The 21,484-nt window shown below is 48.2% G+C and overlaps 1 protein-coding gene across 1 annotated transcript in view; it reads left to right on the top strand.

The window, feature by feature from the left end:
- The window catches only part of WISP1 (WNT1 inducible signaling pathway protein 1), a 28,085-nt gene extending 18,706 nt beyond the window's left edge, over positions 1-9,379 (top strand). The window contains exons 3-5 of the mRNA XM_023514947.1: positions 4,122-4,382; positions 7,451-7,644; positions 9,080-9,379. Of these exons, the coding sequence (XP_023370715.1) occupies positions 4,122-4,382; positions 7,451-7,644; positions 9,080-9,379 (755 nt within the window). The remainder of the gene's footprint in view (positions 1-4,121; positions 4,383-7,450; positions 7,645-9,079) is intronic.
- The last annotated feature ends 12,105 nt before the right edge of the window (positions 9,380-21,484 follow it).

The following is a 21,484-nucleotide window of genomic DNA, read 5'->3' as shown; positions in this document are numbered from 1 at the left end:
ATTGTAATAGGTGTTACATTTACCACGGGTTCCCTGCAGGCAGGCTTGAGATAAATAAAACTGACTAGGAGTTACAGAAATCCCCAAAGGCTTCAGATGTTCATATCCATTGTTAAATTCCAAGAGGGAGTGATCATAAGCTTCATAAGAAGCTTTGTCTTTTCTGACTTAGTTGAACACTGAACCCTGGCCTAGGTGGATTCTTCACCACACACACATAGACACACACATGTACATGTGCAAACACACACACCTCGCCAGTGCAACACTGAGCATGTTCCTAGAAATGCTACCATAGTGTCATAGAGTCTCAATTGTGAGACTCGAATGCAAGAAAGAAGAGAGTCTAGGGAGGCCTAAAGGTAAGAGAAGAAGGCACTTCTGGGATGGAGGGAAAAAAGAAGGAAGGGCCCCTCTCTTTCAGAAAACGGTCAGCTCAGCCAACAGACAGTCCCCAGAAAAGGCTAAATCTGTCCTCGGATATGTGCTTGTAATGAGGCCAGGAGAAGGCAGGTGATCAACACGAGCTATTGCAACCCTGGCACATATAACTCAAATGGAGGATGGTGAGAACTATTGCTAGCTACTGAATGTAAGCCTTTGCCATCAGGGGTGGTCCTACTGTGCCTGCCACTGCAAAAAAGCCAGGTTTTATCCAGACTGCTCAGTTTTTAAGAGATTCCAGAAACTGAGATTTGTGTATTATTTGTAAATGTTGGCAATGCATCCAAAAATCTAAAAAACATTCTGTAGGCCAAACTAAATAGATGTGTGGGCAGAGAGTGGCCTCTGAATAAGACTGCCTGGCTATTTTGGTTGTACAAACACTACTCTGCATTTAATACAGCTGGCACAGGCCTGAGGGCTTTGTGGTTTGCTGGAAAGATCATATTTATAGGCAGACACACTTGGCCCGGTTCTGCAACTTGCTAGCTATGTGACTGTAGGCACGTCACTTCAGAGGCATGATAAAACCAACCTCATGTGATTGTTACGGAATAAACAAGGGCATGCAAAAAAAAATTGTGATTGGCTGGTTTGGGTTTTATTTGCTTTGCTTTAACCTTCATGTGCAGAAGTCATTTCTGTCTTGCCAATGAGGAGAGTTCCAGCCCTAGACCTCCCAGTCTAAGAGTGAGGAAGAAGAAAATTCATGCAGCCTTTGGAGCTAAACAACCTGAGTTCAAAGCCCTGCATCATCACTAACTAGTGCTATGACTTTTAGCAAGCTACTTAACCTTTTAAGGCTCAGTTTCCACATCAAGAAAAATATGACAAAAAATATCCACCTCACTGGGCAGGTGGGATGCCAAGTGACTAATACACAGGAGGAACCTGGTAAAGATCAGGCTCACCTCAGCTCATGTCTACCCATCCATCAATTATTCACAAGATGAACACAGGTGAGTGAGGGTACAAAAAGGGTACCCTCACTCACCTCTGTGAGTGCAACAAGGCATGACCCACTCTCCTTTTTCCCATGGGGCCAACAGTCCTTGGAGGTGTGGCTGAAGGCCCCAGTGGCAGAGCAAGGTGACTTGAGTTTCTGGAAGTCCTTCAATCAGAGGAAAGGTAACCAATCACATGTGAACTTGCAAGGCTGAGATTAGACAGGAGGCGCTAAGGAAACCCAGCTGGCTTCGCCAGATCTCAGGAGTGGGTCCTTTGATCAGTCAGAAAGTGAATAAGGAAGGAACCCTTGAGTCTGCCAGTAAGGCCATCACTGCCACCATGCATCCCATAGCCTGTAGTGGGCAGGGTCCCTGGAGCCAGCAGGAATGCCGCGTCATCCCCACTCAAAGGCCCAAGGAGACTGTAGCACCTCCTAGGTGGGGTGGTTCTCAGCCTTGGCTGCAAACTGGATTCATCTGGGGAGCTTTAAAAAGTACTGAGGCCAGCAAAAGAAAAATACTAAGACCCAAGGCCACCCCCACATTCTGAGGCATGAGGTGGACCTGAGAATTTTCCAGAGCTTTCCAGGTTCCACTGTGGTTCCATTGTGTAGCTCATGGTGAGAAGCACTATGCCAAGGACCCTAGGCATCTTGCACTGTCTCCCCCCAGGTCTCCACACGAGGGGTCAGAGCTCTGGGCTTAGCCCTCTCCCTTCTCCCACCTTCTCCTACACACAAACACACATGTGTGCGTGTATGCACAGGCGTTCACACACACACACACACACATACACACCCTCCTGGAGCAAGGGCGCAGGCAGGAGTGACTCAGAACACAGAGACGGGAGACTCGCCCAGTGGCTCCTCTGCTCTTTCCCCTCCCTGCTTCCCCTCCTTGACTGGGGTCTGGCGGTAGGAAACAGGCTGTGGCCAGATCCTCTGGGTTTTGAGTCCTAGCTCTATCATTTGCCAATTTCATGACTTTGAACAAATGAGTCATTTAACCTCTCTGAGCTTTCCTGTCTACCAAACAGGGGAAATAAAGCTCATGGAGTCATTGGAAAAACTGACTGATAACGTATCAGACAGGGCCTGGTGCGAGATCAGATGGTCAGAAAGAGTGTCTCTCTTCTCTGTGCCTGTGCAATAACCACACCCCAGGAAAATGAAGATGGCAACGTGATGGTGTGTCTCTATGGGATGGAAAATGCAGTAAGCACACACAGAGGAGACAGCACTTAGAAAACCGTCTTGCTGCTAGACGTTAGGATCAGTATTGTTAACAACCACCTCTAGGCAAACCCGGGGACAGGACAGAGTTATCGGTGACTGCACATTGCCAGTGCCCCTCCTCCGGTAGGCACTCTCGCTGCCCAGGGGCTCTCTACGTGTATTTCCAGAAACTGTCCTCAAGAGAGAATGTGATGTCAAGGGTGACATCTAGCCCAGCAGCTTCCAAGCTCACCCTGGAGCTGTGGGCTGGCATAACCATTGCCACATGGCCGCTCCATGTCAACCCAGAATCTCATGCCTAATGAAGAGCACTGGAGTCCACCTATCCCAAAACTTATTCCTCCTAGGAGGACAGAGAGTCTTAATCCTTCCAGGACTCCAGTTATAGAACTAGGAGTCATTCTGGACCCCATTCTCCTGGACTTTCAGCAAGTCCCACCAGCTCCTTCCAAATCTGTCTAGAAGCTGCACTCTGGGCCCCTCCCACTCACCTGGGTTACTGGCCCTGACTCTATCCTTACTGTCTACACTCAGCTCAGAGCCAAGAGTGTCCTTTTAAAGCTCAATCCCTATCACCTGGTCAACAGCTGCTCACTGAGCACCTCACGGTTCCAGGCTCTCACGGCTCTGCAGCCTCCTCTGAGCCTGGAAGGAAGCCTTCCTGCCTCCTCTCCTCCCACCCCGACTCTTCCCTCATCCAGGGTCCCTGTTCACACCTCTGATGTGCATCCCCTCCCTGCCTGAGGGCTCGTCCCCCACACTGGGTGAGCTCACTTCCTTGCCTCCTCCAGGCCTCTGTGATAGCCTCAGCCTCTGAGTTAGGCCTTCCCTGCCCACCTCACTTGAATTGGCAACTGGTCCCCACTCTTACCCCCAACTCCATGCTCCCCTTCTCACCTAGACACCTGTCACCATCAACTGTCACCATCAACACAACCAGCACTACATGATCTATGTCTATCCTCTCCCCGACCTCATTATATCGTGAACTATTTGAGGACATGAGCTTTGTCTCTTTCATTCTTTATTCAATCTCCAACACCTGGAGGCTCCATGCACATGGGCTGAGTGACTGGAGCAGTTTCCAGGTGTCCTGGCTTGTTTTGCATGCCTGCCTCCCTCAGACCCAAGAGCCCCAGTGGCAGGTATTTTTTGGTACCGGGCTTTATGCCAGACCACCTGGGTCTCCACCTGTGGGATGCTGTATCTTTGACCCAGTGCTCAGTAGGTGGAGACTGGCATGAATGTTTTCCAGTGGGTGCTGGCTGGTGACCCACAGAAACTCCTGCCCTGCCTTCCCCCCACCACAGTCCCACCCAGTGCCCATGCCCACGGTGCCCAGCCCTCCCAGCCCCCCTGCATTTGTCACTGCAGCACTCACCCTTCCCCTGTGTTGGGAGCCATCCCCGGGGTTCCTGTGTGGTCCAGGGTGGGAGGCTGCCAGGCCAGGGGACCATGCCCACTGGGCCTGACCCACTGCCCCCTGTGTTTGCAGAGGTGGTTGGCGTGGGCTGTGTGCTGGACGGGGTGCGCTACAACAACGGCCAGTCCTTCCAGCCCAACTGCAAGTACAACTGCACATGCATCGACGGCGCAGTGGGCTGCACGCCGCTGTGCCTCCGGGCACGGCCCCCGCGCCTCTGGTGCCACCACCCACGGCGCGTGAGCGTGCCTGGCCGCTGCTGTGAGCAGTGGGTCTGTGACGACAACGCCAGGAAGCCACGCAAAACTGCGCCTCGTGATACGGACGCCTTAGGTGGGTGTGGGCCTGGGTGGGCCAAGGGTGGACCCCAAGGGCGGGCTGCAGACCCTCCAGGTGCTCTGACCACCCAGGAGTGATTCGTGCTGAGTCTTAATCCTCAGCCCATCACTTAGGAGCTGTGTGACCTTGGGAAAGTCACCTTCCCCTAGGACCCTTATTTCCCTGTCTATAAAATGGAGATAATACCAACACATTATAAAGAATAAAGCCCTACACAAAGCCCTCCTGCTAAGGAGCTTAGGGGTGGGGATGGGGATGGAAGAAGGGCAGGTGTGTGGGGACCTAGGGAGGGGAGGCATGAGCAGAGGAGATGGGTCTGGAAGAGATGTCTTTTTGTTTCACCTCTGCTTCCTGGAGCCTGGCCCCACATCAGAAATCTAGCACATACCCAGCTAGTATCTGTCATATTGGTGGAAGGATGGTGGATGGATGGATGGATGATGGGTGAATAGACAGGTGGAGGAATGGCTGGGTCAGCTAGTGAGCATCTGAACCAGGACAGAGAGAGGAGAGAGATGAGGAAGACACAGATGTTGAAGGCATTGCCCAAGTGAGACTAAGGTCTCTGTGTCAAATCAATCCACCTCCTTCAGTGGTGGAGCAGGAAGCGGAGTGGAGCAGGACTCCTGGGCTTCTCCTTGCCCAGGCCAGAGGTCAAGTGCAGGGACACACATGGAGTGAAGCCGATCTGCTGTGTCCAGACAGGGTGGGGTTAGTGTAATGAGAGGCGGGTCAGTATTGGAGGAGGGAGGGGTTCAGAAAACCCTCTGCTTGGAGCTGCTGGCCTGGGTGTGGCTGCGATGGGCTTGGGCTCAGGTCTGGGGAGGCTGACATCTGAAGAGTGGATAGGAGATGAGATGAGAGGGGACAGAAGGGAGGGCCAAGCTATAAGAGGAAGACTTGGTGTGCCTGATGGCATGGCAGGTGGCAGATGAGGATGTTTCAAAGGGAAATGTCTACTAGGAACACAGACAGGAAGGAGTGAAGCATCGGCAATGGATTTGGGAGTTCTACGAATTTAAGAGCTGGAGATTGCTCAGGGACTGTGTAGAGCAGGATTTCCCTGCTCTACACTTGACAATGTCAGTGTCTTGGGCCAGGTAGTTCTTTATGGGGGGGGGGGTGTTAGTGCACTGAGAATGTTTAGTAGCATAGCAACCTCTACCTACTAGGTGCCAGTAGCTCCCTTGCCCCCAGCATTGTGACAACTAAAAACACCTGCAGACATTGCCAGTGTGCACTGGGAGATAACATCGCCAGCTGGAGAAGCCGTGTGCATGGCAGGAGGCAGCAGAGAAAGCTTGGTCCCCAGCTGGCCTGGTCAGCAGGGCAGCTGTCCCCCCACCCCCGCCATGAGGGCCACAAAGGGTCACCAGGAGAGGGGGAGGCAGAGATTGTCTGCCCATTGTGCGTGGCCCAGTGACCCCATTCTGTCCTAGTACACACAGAGCCCCTGCCTGGATGAGGTGACCCAGAAACCAAAGCCCTTTTATCCTCCCAGGCGGATTGCTGCCCACCAAGGTGCTTACAGCCCAGCCCCACCCAGCCCTGCCCCTCTTCTGTGCTTGGACGCCCACTTTCTCTCCTGCTTCTCAGCTCTCTCCCTGTTACCCTGCTCATTCCTCATTCCTTCATCTGTGTTCCCTGCACACCTCAGCCTCACTGGGCCCGAGCGTAGGTACTGACGGGCTCTTTGCCCTTCTCGTCCTGGCTGCACCTCTCTCTGCTGCTCCTCTTTTCTCCCCACACCCCATTCCTCTTTCTTCTATTACTTTTCTCACCTCCCCTCTGTCCTCCATCCGTGCTGCCCCTCCTCTTGCTCTCTGTCTCTCCCCCTCCACCCCTGTCTTTCCATCCCTTTCCTCTCTGCCTGTTCCTGCCTCTGGCTTCCTGAGCACACCGTGTCTGCGTGGGACTGGCCTGCTCCTCAGGTCTTCCTCTCGTGCATCTGGTCCCTGTCTCTCGGGGGACAGTTCTCCGTCTTATGGCTCATCCCTGCCTCCATCTCCAGCTCACTACCACTTTCCATTTTTCAGGTAGTTAATGAGGACCTACCACGTTCTAGATGTGGAAACATGTACATTAATAGAGCCACCCACAAGTGGGTCGTTGAGTTGGCCACAGTGAAGTAGCCACACACACTCCCACTGGCCGTGGGCTTAGCTTCCTAAGAGGCCCGGGACTGCTTGGCTGCTTTCACAGGTGTGAAGTCACCTTTCACAGCTCTGGGAGAGATGTGCTGTTGTCAACCCCACTAGCAGGTGATGAAGCTGAGACAGGAAGGTATAGACAGCTTTTTGGAAGTTGCACAACTAGTAAGTGGCAGTGCTACCAGGGCCACCCTGGATATCTGACCCTGAAGCCTGTATTTCCTCATGATCACAATGCCCTCAGCATTACTGACGTGACATATGAGGTATTAAGACATAGGTAGTCACCTTTGAATTTCCCCCAAGTAAACGTAATCTCTGCAGCAGCAGGAACAAGGGACAATGGCTTTGTTTGTTTGTTTGTTTTACTAGAGACAGGGACTTGCAGGCTCTCACTCTCTCCCAGGCTGGAACTTCTGGGCTCAAGGGATCCTCATGCCTCTGTCTTCCAAGTAGCTGGGACTTCAAGCCGGGCACAACTGTACCCACCCCGACATCTGTTTATCCTCCTATTCCCAGCACCTGGTGAAATGCTTGACGGGTCATAGTCAAAATTTAGACCTTTTTACTGTCCTAACAGCCCAGAGGGAGATGTTATTGGTCTAGGAGGCAAGCCCAGAGTGGGTTATCTAAGGTCACACAACTTGGGGCCAGCCACCTGTCTCTAAAGATGGCTTTCCTTCCAAGCTTCCGTGCAACCTCTCTTAATCAGAAAAATATAAGGACCTGAGAACACATTCTCTGTTCCCTTGGTAACTTTGCCAGTTAAAAGGGAATTTGCCCTCCTGTGGGGAGGGCACCCAAGTGTGCTCTCTCTCTCTCTCTCTGAGTTTTGGGGACCTTGGTGCAGGAGGGTGAGGGTCAGGCTGCTGGAAGCTGGAGACACACGGGGAATCTTGCCCCCACATACAGTGGCTGCAGACGACGTGGAGCCATGGCACAGGAACTGCATTGCTTACACAAGCCCCTGGAGCCCCTGCTCCACCAGCTGCGGCCTGGGGGTCTCCACACGGATCTCCAACGCCAACGCCTGGTGCCGGCCTGAGCAACAGAGCCGCCTCTGCAACCTGCGGCCGTGTGAGGTGGATGTCCGTCCACTCATCAAGGTGGGTCCAGAGCACCAGCAGCACCTTGGACAAACCTGGCTTTGAGCTTGGCTCCTGGACCTTCTTGGAGGGGCCTTTCGTAATAAGGGAATAATGAAGCCCACTTGGTATGTTTGGGGTGAGAGTTGTTTGTGACAATGTGTGTGTGTTATTAGTTGGTGCATTTTGGTGAATTTGATTCACCAAAAGCTCTGGCAGAACCAGAACCAAGGTCACTCTGAAGAGATCTCAGGGACTTTCGGAAGCGCTCTTCCATAGTCATTCTGAGAGTTCCTCTTCAATTCCCATCCGTCCTCTGTGCACTAGCACGGAGTTACATGGGGAGCTCTGAAGAGGACTTGGGGCCCCGGGAGTCCAGGACCTGTCTGCTGTTAATGGCATAGGACTATAGCCAATCTCCTCCCATGCTGAGCACCAGGCCCAGACCTCAGAGTGGGACATGGATCTTATTTACCTGACTGAAGCCCTCCTCACTCACGCCTTAGGATGGGTCAGCCTGATGTCATGTGAAAAACAAAGCAAAACAGAGCCAAAGCTCAGCCCTGATTCCACTCTTGCAGCACTGCTGGTTTCTTGGGCATGCCGGGGAGAAGGTTGCCCAGTGGACAGGACGGCCCAGCCCCTGTGACCCTCTTTAGACGCCCTCCACTGCCGCTTGCCCCTGCACAGCTCCTCCTTTCCTCTCTGCCAGTCGACCTCATCCGTCCTTCCTCTCCCTTCTCCTTCCTCTAGGAGTATCATTCTCTGTCCTGCTAGCCATTGTATTATTTGTGCTTAGTACACAGCTGGTGCTCAGCGGACAGCTCCTGACTAAAAACAGAAATGGAAAATGTCCCAGCAGCAGCAGGAGCAATGGGAGGCAAGACCCCGAGCCAGCGAGATGGATCCACCTAGGCTGCAGGCTCAGCTTTGCTTCTATAATTATGTGTCCTAAAAGGGTTGGCCAATTCCATAAGCTTCACACCCCCACCGATCCTGATCCAGCACAGTGTTGCTACGTAGCAGACCCCAGCAACTCCTAACAAGTTAATAAGTGGCTACTATGTACCAGATGCAGAATTATATTGTAGACACAGAAAACGGGCACCATCTCAAGGAACCATAGTCCAATAGAAGGATTGAGCTTCCTTTAAAGAATGTTGGTCCCATAGAATAAGGTGCTGACAAGCACATGTGGGAGAAGCCATGGGAGACAGAGGATGGGGAGGTAAGAGTGCTGTGTGTCCCCCCGACCGTGTAGTCCTATTGCTGGTTTCAGGGAGCCGGATCTTGCTATATTTGCTAGTGTCCTTCCTTGTGTGAACATGCCGTGGTTCTAAAAATAAGGGGGAATGCTCCTGTGACAAGTGAGAAGGAAAAATCAAGGGCTTGGAGGGAAGAAGGTGGTTGTTTGTCCTCTGAACTTCCCCACTGAAAGCAACTTTCTTTCCTTCAGGCTGAGAAGAAGTGCTTGGCTGTATACCAGCCAGAGGTGCCCATGAACTTCACCCTTGCAGGCTGCGTCAGCACACGCTCCTACCAACCCAAGTACTGTGGGGCCTGCACAGACAACAGGTGCTGCATCCCCTACAAGTCCAAGACCATTGACGTCTTTTTCCAATGCCCCGATGGGCCAGGTTTCTCCCGCCAGGTCCTGTGGATCAATGCCTGCTTCTGCAACCTCAGCTGTAGGAATCCCAATGACATCTTTGCTGACTTAGAACCCTACCCTGACTTCTCAGAAATTGCCGATTAGGCAGGTGTCAACCATGGGGCTGAGGGTCTGGCTCAGTGCCTGCGAGGTAGCCAGCCCTCTGTCCATAACTTCACACCACTGAGTCTTATTTCATCTATTTCCCCTCACTCCTAGTTACCCTGATCAAGACCACTGGGTGCCTTTCTTGTTTTTAAGGACCCAAATGACCCATGATGGTGCTGCTCAGGCCCAGACTATGGTCTTCTCCTTGTCAGTATTCAGTGTTCACAGCACAAAAACACCTATCTCTAGCTTCTCTGGACAAGACCCAGGCCTGATCCAGCCTGTTCAAGTCACCAAATTTCTGCCTAAGTCCCAAGGCATGGAATCCACTAGAAAGCCAGTATCCCTAATTCCCTCTTTGCATGTCAAACAGCAAGGCTTTTTGGGTCCATTCAGGAGGATACACGGGATTGAGAACAGTGGAATAGTCTATTATTTGGATCCTTCCAAGTGGCACTCTGATGGTCAGCTCTGACCTCAGTGTACCCCTGATTCCAATAATTTGTTTTCCCCAAGGTCACCAAACATTTGCCAAGTACGGTGAATTGCTGTTTGCTTTTGCTTTTTAATGGAAAGTTGTATACATTAATCTGGGCATTGTTGAGGTTAAGGTCCTCTTAACCTCTATACTGTGCAGGGAATAAGTTAAGTTCATCCCAATCTGAAATGCAATTTGTTAAACATTCCTGTTGATGGGAAAGGCCCCCAGTTAACACTTGAGGTATGAGGACAGGTCATCACATTTCATAAGGAGCAGTCGACCTGAGTACTGTCCACCGTCCCCTGACAGGGCTTTAGTAGCTTCCCAGCTCTTCCTTGTATCCTCACCTTCTGACTGCTTGGGGCTCAAGAGAATTGGGGGATCCCTTGAATTGGCCTCTCTGGTCCCTGACAGTGGTGTCCTGGAACATTCTTCTGCTCTTATGGAGCCTTGAGAGACCCACCTGCAGACCAGACCAGACCAGGCCAGACCTGCCTAAAATGACCAAGACAGGTCCAGATCAGCTGTGAGGCAAACCAGGAAGTGGGTCCACTGCGTCAGCTCGGGTTGGCCCCTGGAGCTAGAGGCTCTGGGTCCCCAAAGGGGTCCTTGTGCCCAGGACACATCTCTTTCTGCCTCAGCAACCCACTCTCTGGGTGACCAGTTTTCTGCTGACCAGTTTTCTGATGTTAAGACAGGGGGTTACCTGTTACCCACTTTCCGGGTATATATATAATACCTACAGGGGTTTACTTAACAGGGGTTTAAAGCCAAAAGGGGTTGAAGTCAAAAAAAGGGAAGGTTGTTATTCATGGAAATGAGGCTGTACTGTTATAATTTTTAATTTAGAGTCTTTTATGATCCATCAGTACTTTCCATACAGTAGCTCATTGAATCCTCAGGACCCTGCTGAGGTGCTCCCGTCATTATTTCTGTTCTTACGCGTGTGACACAGATGCTCAGAGAGGTGAGAGAACTTGACCTGAGTCACCAGCTGGTGTGCAGGGAAGCTGGGGTTCGAGTCCAAATTGGACTGACTCCATAACCCCCGTTTTCCTCTTTTTATAGAGCTTCCCAACATGTCACACTAGGAAAACATAATGAAACAAGTGACTTCTTGCTGTCACTTTTCCCTCTTACCATTGTTTCTAGCTCCTTCCCCAAGAGGAGAATGTCTGATTAAAAAAGAAAATCCATGCATCCCCCACAGAACATCCCTGTACATCACCCCCGTGTCAAGCCAGAACTGACTCCCGCATATTGAGTGCTAAGAAGTTGCTCATGCAGCAAGCAGAGGGATTCCTAAACAGGAGAAAGGCCTGGACATGCCTCGTCCTAATTATGACCTCCAAATCACCTCGTCCAGTGCGAGGCATACAGTGGTGCTCAACATGTGCTTGGTGTCTAAAGGAACCCGGGTATGTGTTCCTACTTTTGTTCAGAAGCTCTTTTCTTTCAGAGTTACATGAAAATCTGATTTCATCAGCCAAAATCTTATAAGTGCCCCAGGAAAAGAGACATTCACTATTTTAAAGAAAGGCGTATTTACGTATACAAGAACTCTCGCGTAAAGAGAGTTTGCCCCATGAATGATCTCTTCTACAAGTCAATGTGGAGCCTACTGGATTTTCTTAAAGTGAAAACATCTGCCATCTACAAACTGCTAGGCTAGATAACAGCTAACTCCATCTGAAATTCAAAAGAGCTAGGTTCTTACTGAATTTGAATCCCAGTGTGGAAAACTAAGCATAGCCTCCAGGATCATAGGCAGCCTGGTTGGAGGAACTGGGGATTAGCCTGAGAATGGGAGCAACAGAATGGTCAGAATGGCCAAGTTACTAGTGGGTTTGAGAAATGGACCTGTCTCATGCAGGGCCCAGAGGGCAAGTGTCAGACCCACAGGTTGAGGTCAGTTGAAATCATGAGGAAGGAGATTTGGCCCAATGTAGGGAAGCCCTTTCTAGCTGTCATCATTTTCCTGAAATGGGGTAGCCTGATTCAGCAAAATTTAAGACTAATCATAATGGGAAAAGTTCCATTTATTGAGTGTTTACTTGGTGCCAAGCACTACCCTAAGTTTTTCATTATCTTATTAATTACCAAAGCCATTTTGAGGATGTATCTCTTCCCCATTTTATAAATAGGAACTCTGAGACTCAACCAGTCTGAGAAGTCAGCCAAAATAAAAAACGTTTAGAGCCCAATTGCCGACTTCGTCTGTTCTCCCTTACTCTTGGGGATGCCTCTGGGCAGAACCCCAATGACTCCTATGGAGAATACCATTGGCAGGGGATTCCGATAGAACGAAAAGGTGTCCTGTCTCGTCCGTTGTAACTGTGTGTTCTGAGATGAGGGAAAGGCCCACTAAGGGTTAGTTCGCCTTTGCTGAAGACATTTACATTAGAGTGTATTCCTCGGATGTGCACAGTTGTGGGAGAGGAAGGGAGGCCTGAACTCAACATAGTAATCCTTGCTAAACCTTTCTCCAAGCACTTGGGGAGCTTGGAGCACATGCCAGGTCTTATGCTTTACTGCTATATCTCATTTTGTCCACATAGTAAACCTACGAGATGCAGTGTTATCGTCACGTAGAGGCAGCTGAATCTCCCAGAGGTCTAATCATTTTCTCGAGATCATACTATCTAACAAAGAGCAGACCAGGATCACGGAGCAGGATAGGCTGCTGCCTGAGCCATCTCTCCTGACACTAAGCCTAGTTATCTTGTCCCTAAATCCAAAGGTATGATCTTGACAAGAGGTGCTTTACTGAAAATAGCTGCAATTTTAACTTTGAACCAGAGGATTCAGAGTGATCAAAGAAAGTAGATTCAAATGATATGATTGTGTGTAGTCTCGCTAGCGCCGTATACGGTGCATACAGAGGGATTGTAAGGAAATGAACCAGCCTGTGACTATTATGTTGAATGATGTCACTGCTTTTTACAGGCTTATCTTGATGCTGAGTAGCCCCAGTGACAACCCTGCATGGCTGGGGATTATAAATGGTCATGATGGTCAACTGTATAGCTCTCCACGTACAGTACATGTGTGTTTGTATATATGTGTATAGACCTGTTTTCAAACTGTGACTTAATATTTAAGTGTTCTTACTGCTATTTTTGTGATTTTAAAAATATATACAAAGAAAGTCTTAGAGCTACCCAGGAGAGGAAAAATAGCACTTGGGCAATCTGTCACGGTCTACAAGTCCGCGTTTTTCTCACGATTTGTGTAGCATGGAGCATGTTTGCTCAATGTGAAGGGCTTTCACGGCTTAAACTCTCTGTTTACAGGTTTTTTCCTTAAAGTAATAAATCATCAGCAAAATCATTTACTGAGTTTGGTGATTCTTCTTGTGTATCCATTGCTATGAGACAATGACGGAACATTGAGCATGTTTGACAAATGTTCAGAATTCAGGCATCCTCAAATTATAGCCCGTGGGCCACATGCAGTCCACCGAGGACACTTATCCAGCCCTCCAGGTGTTTTTGCCGCTGCTGCCTGTCCTGCTTAGCAGCTGACTCGTCCTGGGGCCCCAGTCCGGCCCTCCAGCGGTCTGAGGGACAGTGAACTGGCCCCCTGTTTAAACAGTTTGAGGACCCCTGGTTCAGATGGTGGAAAATTAGGAGTCCAAGATATTTTATATATGGAAACAAAAATGGCTTAAAAATTTGGAGATGGGCTTAGAAACGTAAATTCCAGAATGCAGAGAAGACTAGAGAGGCCAGTGTATCCGGGCTAGGAGACAATAGATGTAAATGTAAAGTGGATTTGATGTATCCATTTATCCACTCACTTATTCAATACCTTTCAATATCCCTAAATAAACTGTAGGTATCTTAGGGGCGAGGGCTATAACTGAGTCCTCTGAGCCTAGTTCAGAAACAGGTATGTGTCAGGAACTTAGAAAGTAAGGGCTGTACGGATGGACAGGGTATCCATTGCCAAAGAGATACTTCACAGAGCAATGGAAACAGTCTTGACTTTGGAGGTCGAGTGATCCTGGTATACTTTATTTCTTACTGAAATTTCTCACTTAACATGTCTAAGCTTCAGTTTTCTCAGCTGTGAAATGTCGAAAACAATAGTACCTACCTCTTGTCTGGATGTGTGTTGCATGCAAAATTTTAAAATAGAGTTGAGAACATAAGAAGCACTTAATAAACACATCTATAATAATATTAGCCAAGTCTCAGCCTTTTCACAAACCGGGGGTAATCAATAAGGCCATAGTAAGAATTAGCATGTATATGTGTGCCTGCATGTTTAACTTATTTGGCCCTTATTTAAAATAGCAAATAGGAAGAAAAAGAATTGCCAATAGTTAGCTGAGCGCTGTTTTACTTTCATCACTGGCTGTCTGTCCCTTTGTTTCTTGATCTGTATAGTTTCCTTTCATGCTGTAACTTGCTTTAAAGCCCTGCTGCTTTTATATTCTCCTGTGTCTCTCAAACCTATCACGGCAGGTAGCACAGCTGTGGCTGAGGAAGGTGAAGTGAATGACTCTGTTGCAACCTCCTAGCCAAGTTTTGCTCACCTGCTACCCCCCAAACACATGAAGCTATTATAAGAAAATCAAGGAGAGACTTTCATTTCAAGAAAAAGTAATTGTCACATGAATTGTTTCTAAGAAGACCTCTAGCATGAGGCATATTGTTGACAACATTTGAGGTTAGATCATGGAATCTTGGGGATGCCTCAGATTAAGAAGAATATGTAGACTGGGAAAATTTCTGAGATTTAAGGTGATTGAAGTTTGAGGCAAATGGTATTTGGGGGAAATGGGCAGAACATTTTATTAGGAAGTATTTTATTATAAAAAGCATGTAGGAAATGTCAATCTTCCCCATCACCCTCTCTGAAAGAACAAGAACCCAAAGGAATCCCTTGTATTCAGAAGTTCAAGTTCTGGTTGAATTTAGGTTCTTTCTAAACATAGCACCGATAAAAATGACTTCCAGAGAGATGCATAGGCTGGCACAAAGCCCACCCGCTGTCTCGTGTACTACATTCTGAATGGCCTGCTTCCTGGTCTCCATCCTGACCCCCACTGCTCTCATTTGTTCACACAATGTGGATTCTTCACTTCATTCCACAAAAAAGGAAAAGAAACTGCTAGAAGCAGGCTATTGATAGCAATGAGAAAACATCGGTCTGCCTACAGAGGAGAAGGTAGCAAAATTAAAAACCATATCGTAAAAGGAGGTCACCCAAGTCTTAGTGGGACTGCTTATAGACAAACAGCCACCACAGCCAATAAAAACTTCACGGGTATCCACCGTCTTTGCAGCCCCCGGGAACTAACTGCCATTCTGCAATCTCCAGGCATCAGGAGGAGGTAGTGCGAGTCACATGCTCAGTGAACTGTTTTAAAAGGCAGCAAAACCTAAAATCTGTTTTAGAAATGTCTGGACAAGACACTTAGTCTCTCGGAACCTTGGTTTTACTTATGAAGCAAGGATAACTCGTCCTCACGAATAAAGAATTAAAAAAAGACACTACAACACACACTAATATTACTGATACTGGGGAAATGGGAACGTGTTTATTAACAAACCCCCCGTTACCCGTCTGGCCCTGCAGATGACAGAAGCAGAGGATCGCTAGTTTCAGAAGGAAAGAACACACCAAACGAAGCATTGCTAATGCTGGACATGCCATCTCAGCGGGGGAGCCTTCAGAAAGCTTCTCAGAGCAGGGATGAGGGATGATCTGAGACCTGACTCAAAGTTACCCCTGAACGGACTGAGGAAGAAGCACGTGGTGCATGTCACACAGCTGTGACATGTATGACGTGTTCTGCCATAGTGAGCCTGGATGTCAATGAACGTCATTCTGCAAATGATATTCCAATTCACCGCCATCAGTTACTCGGTCCCCCTGCTGCACGAATGCCAGGGAGAAACATGAGCCCAGTCACAGTGGACTGAACAGAGAGCAGACACCTGAGTAAAGCTGGGCCAATCAGATTCTTCCCCATGAGAGACACGAAGATATGATTGGTTTCAGGTTTAAGAACTGAAAGTCAAGCAGCCCTTGAGTCAAGCCCATCATTTTATGTAGCAGCCCGTATAGCCTATGGCTAGGAGGATTGAGAGTTATAGGAAATACCTGTAATGGAACACCTTGGTGAAAAGGGCATGGAGAGAGATTTGGTTCTAACAAGCACGAGTGAGCTCGCGAGATGAGAGCGTTGGTGAATTGGCAGTCTCTACACCTGTGGTGTTAAGAAGCACGAGCTCAGCCTTATATTAGGCTGGAGGAGAAGGCAGTCAGGAGGCATGCGCATTCTATCACGGATCCACTTACTCTGACTCTGTCTCCTCTCCTGCCTTCAAAACGCCAGCCCGGCGTCTCTGCTGGAGATTATCAAGCTCTGCTAAAGACTAAGAGCTAGCTGTTCTAAGAAGACCTTTACTCTCTCTAAGATACTCTGTCTCCCTCTCTCTCTCTCTTCAGATAAAGTAGGTAGCCCTCAAGCACCTACGAGAAACTGTTCCTGAGCAAGGTAGCTTAGTGGTCCTCGTTCAGAACCTACCTAAGCTGGGCCCGAGACCTGGCCAGTCCTGGGCCCTGACAAGTGGTGTCAGGAGCGGGATAGTGAACACCACTGACAAATGGTGCTGTGAGCAGGATTCAGTGAATGCGGACGGAGAGGGAAATAAGCTTTAGCAAAGTAAGAAAAAAGAGAAATAGAAATGCTTAGAGAGAAAGGAAATATCTAAGAAAGACAGCCAACGGCAGGCCTTTCTCATTCGGTTTTTCCTCTTCTTTCCTGCGTTTTCTCTTTCCAAATTCTAACTACTACTTCTGTGGGAAAAAAGCTGGTAAAATCCTTCAGCCTCTTCTGTGAAGTGGTGGGAGAAAAACAGAAAAAAGCCTCTGAACAAGAGGGAAAGAGAAAGGCTAGACCTAGGAGATAAGAATCTTTAGTAAACAAGCCTTTAGCCTCAGGGGTGAGAAAAGCCTTCCATAAAACAGCAAAGAGAAAAGTTTGGGAACAGGTTGCAAGAGTTTATTAAGTTAGGAAGGAGAACTTCTAACTGCCTTCCCCCAATACCTTCGCCCAATGCCAGCAGGAAGCAGCTTTTGAGAGACCTACGCCCCGAATCCCTTTTTGGCAGTTAAGAGTTCTGTTTAAAAAGAAAAGAATTGTAGATTGAGGCTGGTGAAGAAATAGTGGAAGTAAAGTTTGTAAAATAAGACACCAGAGTAAAAAACAGCTCAAGAGCTCCTGTCTTTTTAGGGCAGCCAAAGGTTCTAAGAATTGAAAAGGAAAAATTATAAAAAGTAACAGGCTGAAAGAAAAAAGCTAGTAGAGAAAAATCATGGCAAATGAGATACAGTACTTGAAATACAGTTGAGATCAGATGAATCTTATAGTAGAAGCAGGTAAATGCTATATTGACATCTCAATTTGGGCAGCTGGAAGATCAGAGGGTAAATCTCCCAGTTAACATCAAATGCCATAAATGTGGGGAGCTAGGCTGTAAGAGAAAGGTTTTTAAAAGGTAAAAGAACTTTGAATGCTAAAGAAAAGTAACAAAGAGCATGTAAACCTCCAGGTGTATGTCCCAAGTATAAAAAAAGCTTTCATTGGGCCAAACAAATGCCGTTATCAACTTGATAGAAGATGGAACACCTTTATTATAGGGAAATTATCAGTTGGGCTAGAATCAGGACCCACTGGTAAATCAAAGAAAAAACAGTTTAATATTTTCATTTCAAACCATTCTCAGAAAAAACAGTATAATTCAATTCTATGCTGTGGGAGCACTCTGCCAGCTTGGTTAGACCTGTGGTGCCTTAGTGTTAAAACAGGAAATTAAACCAGACCAATGGATGACAATGGAGAATAATTAGATTTAAAATGTTTGTGGAATATTAGGTTATCCTGTGTGGTGAAGGGGGGTAACCGACCTCTCATCATTGTCTGTGCACTACAACCGGGTCCAGCTAAGGAGACTGGACACAGCCCAAAGGGGAAGTGTCACTCGGAAGTAAGTGAAGCCTTTGGAAGATTATGAGAGGTGGGAACAAAGGGAGGGAAGAGTACAAGTTAAACCACCTCTGTGTTAGGAAACTCCATTTGAAAAAAAGTCTGGAATTAATTAGGAAAAATTTCACTGGAAAAGCAGCTTGAAAGCAGGGGAAACTCTGCTATCAAGGAATTGTGAAGGGTGGTACTTTTTGGACCACGAGTAACAGTTCCATGAGAGGAACTGCTAAGTGTGGAACCATTAATCCACGAGTAACAGTCTTTTGTGATCTGTGAAGGGTGGATTTCAGTACCTCGAGTAGCAAAACCTTTGGAATAGTGAGAGAAAAATGCTTGCTTGCAAAGATTGCAAGGAAAGTGTTACTTTTGTTCTCTGTTAAGTAAATATCAAAGGAAAGTTCCTACAGTTAAAGAAATGATAAATTCTATCAGGAAAGATTTCAGTTTTCTCCATTTAAAAAGACCTTTAAGGGAATTAACATCATAATCATTTTCCTCTAGCAGAGACTAATAGTTTACATCTGTATTGGGCTTCCTCATTTAAAGAGCCCATACCTGGAATTCTGAACTCTGATAATTACCATCTTTTGCCTAGAAAGAAAAGGGCTAGATAACAGGAAGAACGGCCCTTACCACATTAAAAATTTCGTTTGTATATGAAAAAGGGGGGAAATGTAGCAGCCCATATAGCCTATGGCTAGGAGGAGTGAGAGTTATAGGAAATACCTGTAATGGAACACCTTGGTGAAAAGGGCATGGAGAAAGATTTGGTTCTAACAAGCATGAGTGAGCTCGCGAGATGAGAGCATTGGTGAATTGGCAGTCTCTACACCTGTGGTGTTGAGAAGCACGAGCTCAGCCTTATATTAGGCTGGAGGAGAAGGCAGTCAAGAGGCATGCGCATTCTATCACGGATCCACTTACTCTGACTCTGTCTCCTCTCCTGCCTTCAGAACGCCAGCCTGGCGTCTCTGCTGAAGATTACCAAGCTCTGCTAAAGACTAAGAGCTAGCTGTTCTAAGAAGACCTTTACTCTCTCTAAGATACTCTGTCTCTCTCTCTCCAGCTAAAGTAGATAGCCCTCAAGCATCTACAAGAAACTGTTCCTGAGCAAGGAAGCTTAGTGATCCACATCCAGAACCTACCTAAGCTGGGCCCGAGACCTGGCCAGTCCTGGGCCCTGACAATTTTATACTTTTGCAGAAAAATCTGATCTTAGACAGAAGGAAGGTGATCTGCTCACTTGTCCCCTCCCCAATGCCATCTCTGACCTTACAAGGCCAAGCTCATCTTCTGTTCTTAGACTCCAGGGGGACACCATTGAAGGGTTTCAGATATGTAAGCTAATGGGTTTGGGCTACGTCTGGGAACCAATCCAGTGACTCTCATAGTGTGGCTGTCTGGAAGATATAAGGACAGATACCGCAGGTGCTAATCTCAGCTCACACTTGGCTTCCCAACTGCTGTTTAAACCCAAGGGCAGGGGATTCAAAACCAAAATACACAGCTAGGAGACCAGAAATAGGTCCCCAGCTGGCAAACAGCCTCTGGGCACACCATCTCTAAATAGCCCAGAAGGCTTGCAAACATTTGTGACAGAACCCCCTCCAAGAAGCCATACTGCTCCACCCCCAATTCCTTAAAGCTGAGGTGGCAGCCCTGTCACCAACTCACCTGCCAACTCCCCACTACTGGCCTTGTTCCTACAGGACCCCTAGGCAGGCCAGGCAGTTATGTCTGTTGGATAAGCTCAGCCAGGATGCTCCTTCCGTTCTGGAGCAGGGCTGCTTAACCAGGGTCCCCACGCTCTCCAGGGAGCCCTGGGTAGAATTCAGAGATCCCCATTCTTGGATGGGAAAAGAATATGCATCTTTGTTTATACTAACCTCTAACTGCAAACAAACACCAGTATCACCAGTTGTAATCACAGATATTCACCTTATTAAACTGTGGCAGGCACCTATCTTTTGACATTGCAGTAATCTTGAGACCTGACCCAAAGTTACCCCTGAACTGACTGATGAAGATGTTCCTGGGGCACATCACACAGTTGTCACACGCAGATACACTTCACCATGAGTGGTCTCTTTTGTAATATGTATTTTGTTTTATGTATTTAAAGTTCTTCAGAGAGGGGTCTGAAATCTTCTCTTAACTTATCAAAGGGTCACGTGTGGCCCAAAGGCCCAAAGAGCTGGCCTTGGCCTCTGCAGGGATAGGGCAGAACTCCAGAGGCCCCTGCCCCCAGGACCAGCCTTCCTGCCTCACTTCATGCCATGCCCAGCACATGAGGTCACCTGCCCATGGTGCAGGTTCCTGGTAAGGCACATAGTCCACTTTCTGAGCTGGTGCCCAAGCTGTCCATGCAGCTGGGAACACTTTCTCGCTCTTCTGTGCTGAGTCAAAGCCCCTTCCTCATTGCAAGTCTATAGCCTGGACAGCAGGGCCCAAGGGCTGTGGAACACCCCTGGCCACAGGAGGGTGCAGACAGTGCTCACAGCTAATGAGCATAGGGAGCCCCTGGAAGTAAGTGAAGAGCACCCCAGTAAATAACAGCATGATAGCTCTTTTAAGGGGGAGGTAAAGAATGGCTGAGTGTGGGGTGCAGTTAGCAGCTTGCTCCCCAAGATGAAGTATGGAAAAGCAGAAAAGCAGCTTGACAGTGAGAAGCCTGGCAGACACCACCCAAGCAGGGGGATCCAGGTCAGTGGAGGAGCCTGGCAGACACCACCCGAGCAGGGGATCAAGGTCAATCCCATCAGTGCTAACCCATGCTGACAGCATGAGCCCTTGATAAGATATGACAAGTAGGGCACTTCACCTCTCTGGTCTCACCCTGCCCGGAAACCCATAGCCCCAGTTGTACCGTGAGAAATAACACCAAAAACCTCGGCTGAGAAACTGTCTACAAAATGCCTGACCAGCGCTTCTCAAAACTGTCAAAAAGCAAGGGCAGTCTGGGAAACTGTTGTAGGCCAGAGGAAGCCAAGGACACGTGACAGTTAATTGTAATGAGATAGCCTGGATGGGCTCCTGGAGCACAGAAAGAACATTTGGGAAAACTTGAGAAATTCCAACGAAGCCCTGAGCCTGGTCAACAGTAACGTACCAAAGTTCTCTCGGTGGTGACAAATGCATCAAGTAATGTCAGATGTTATTATAGGGAAACAGGGTGCAGGATCCACGGGACCTCTCTGTACTACCTTTGCAAATGTTCTGTACATTTTAAACTCATCTTAAATAAAAGTTTAAATAAAACGAGAGGTTATGCTAAGACCGGTGGGAAAGGAATTCTCACAATGTTGATGGGAATGAAGCAATCCTAGAAAAACAGGTCAGAAACCAGCCGTCTCCCCAGCCCCGTCACAGACTCCTGGAGTGCTTCAGGGACAGAGTTTCTGGGACACATTCTAGCCATATAGGCCCATAATCCTGACCCCACTGGAGAAGGGCGCTGGGCAGTACGCTGGGCTCACTTTCCCCTGAGCAGCTGTACTGATAAGGCTAATAAAAGCCTTTTGCAACTGTGGGAGCTGACCTGACACCTGGCAGTCTCCATTCTGCTTTCCCCTTCTATTAAAGTCTTTGTCCCTGCACTGGCTGCCTCACCTTTCTTGTG

Source organism: Otolemur garnettii, unplaced genomic scaffold (assembly GCF_000181295.1).
Source record: "Otolemur garnettii isolate 467f Iridium unplaced genomic scaffold, OtoGar3 scaffold00062, whole genome shotgun sequence".
Lineage (NCBI taxonomy): Eukaryota > Metazoa > Chordata > Mammalia > Primates > Galagidae > Otolemur > Otolemur garnettii.
The sequence above is the reverse complement of the archived record's forward strand: the minus strand, read 5'-3'. Positions and strand labels throughout refer to the sequence as shown.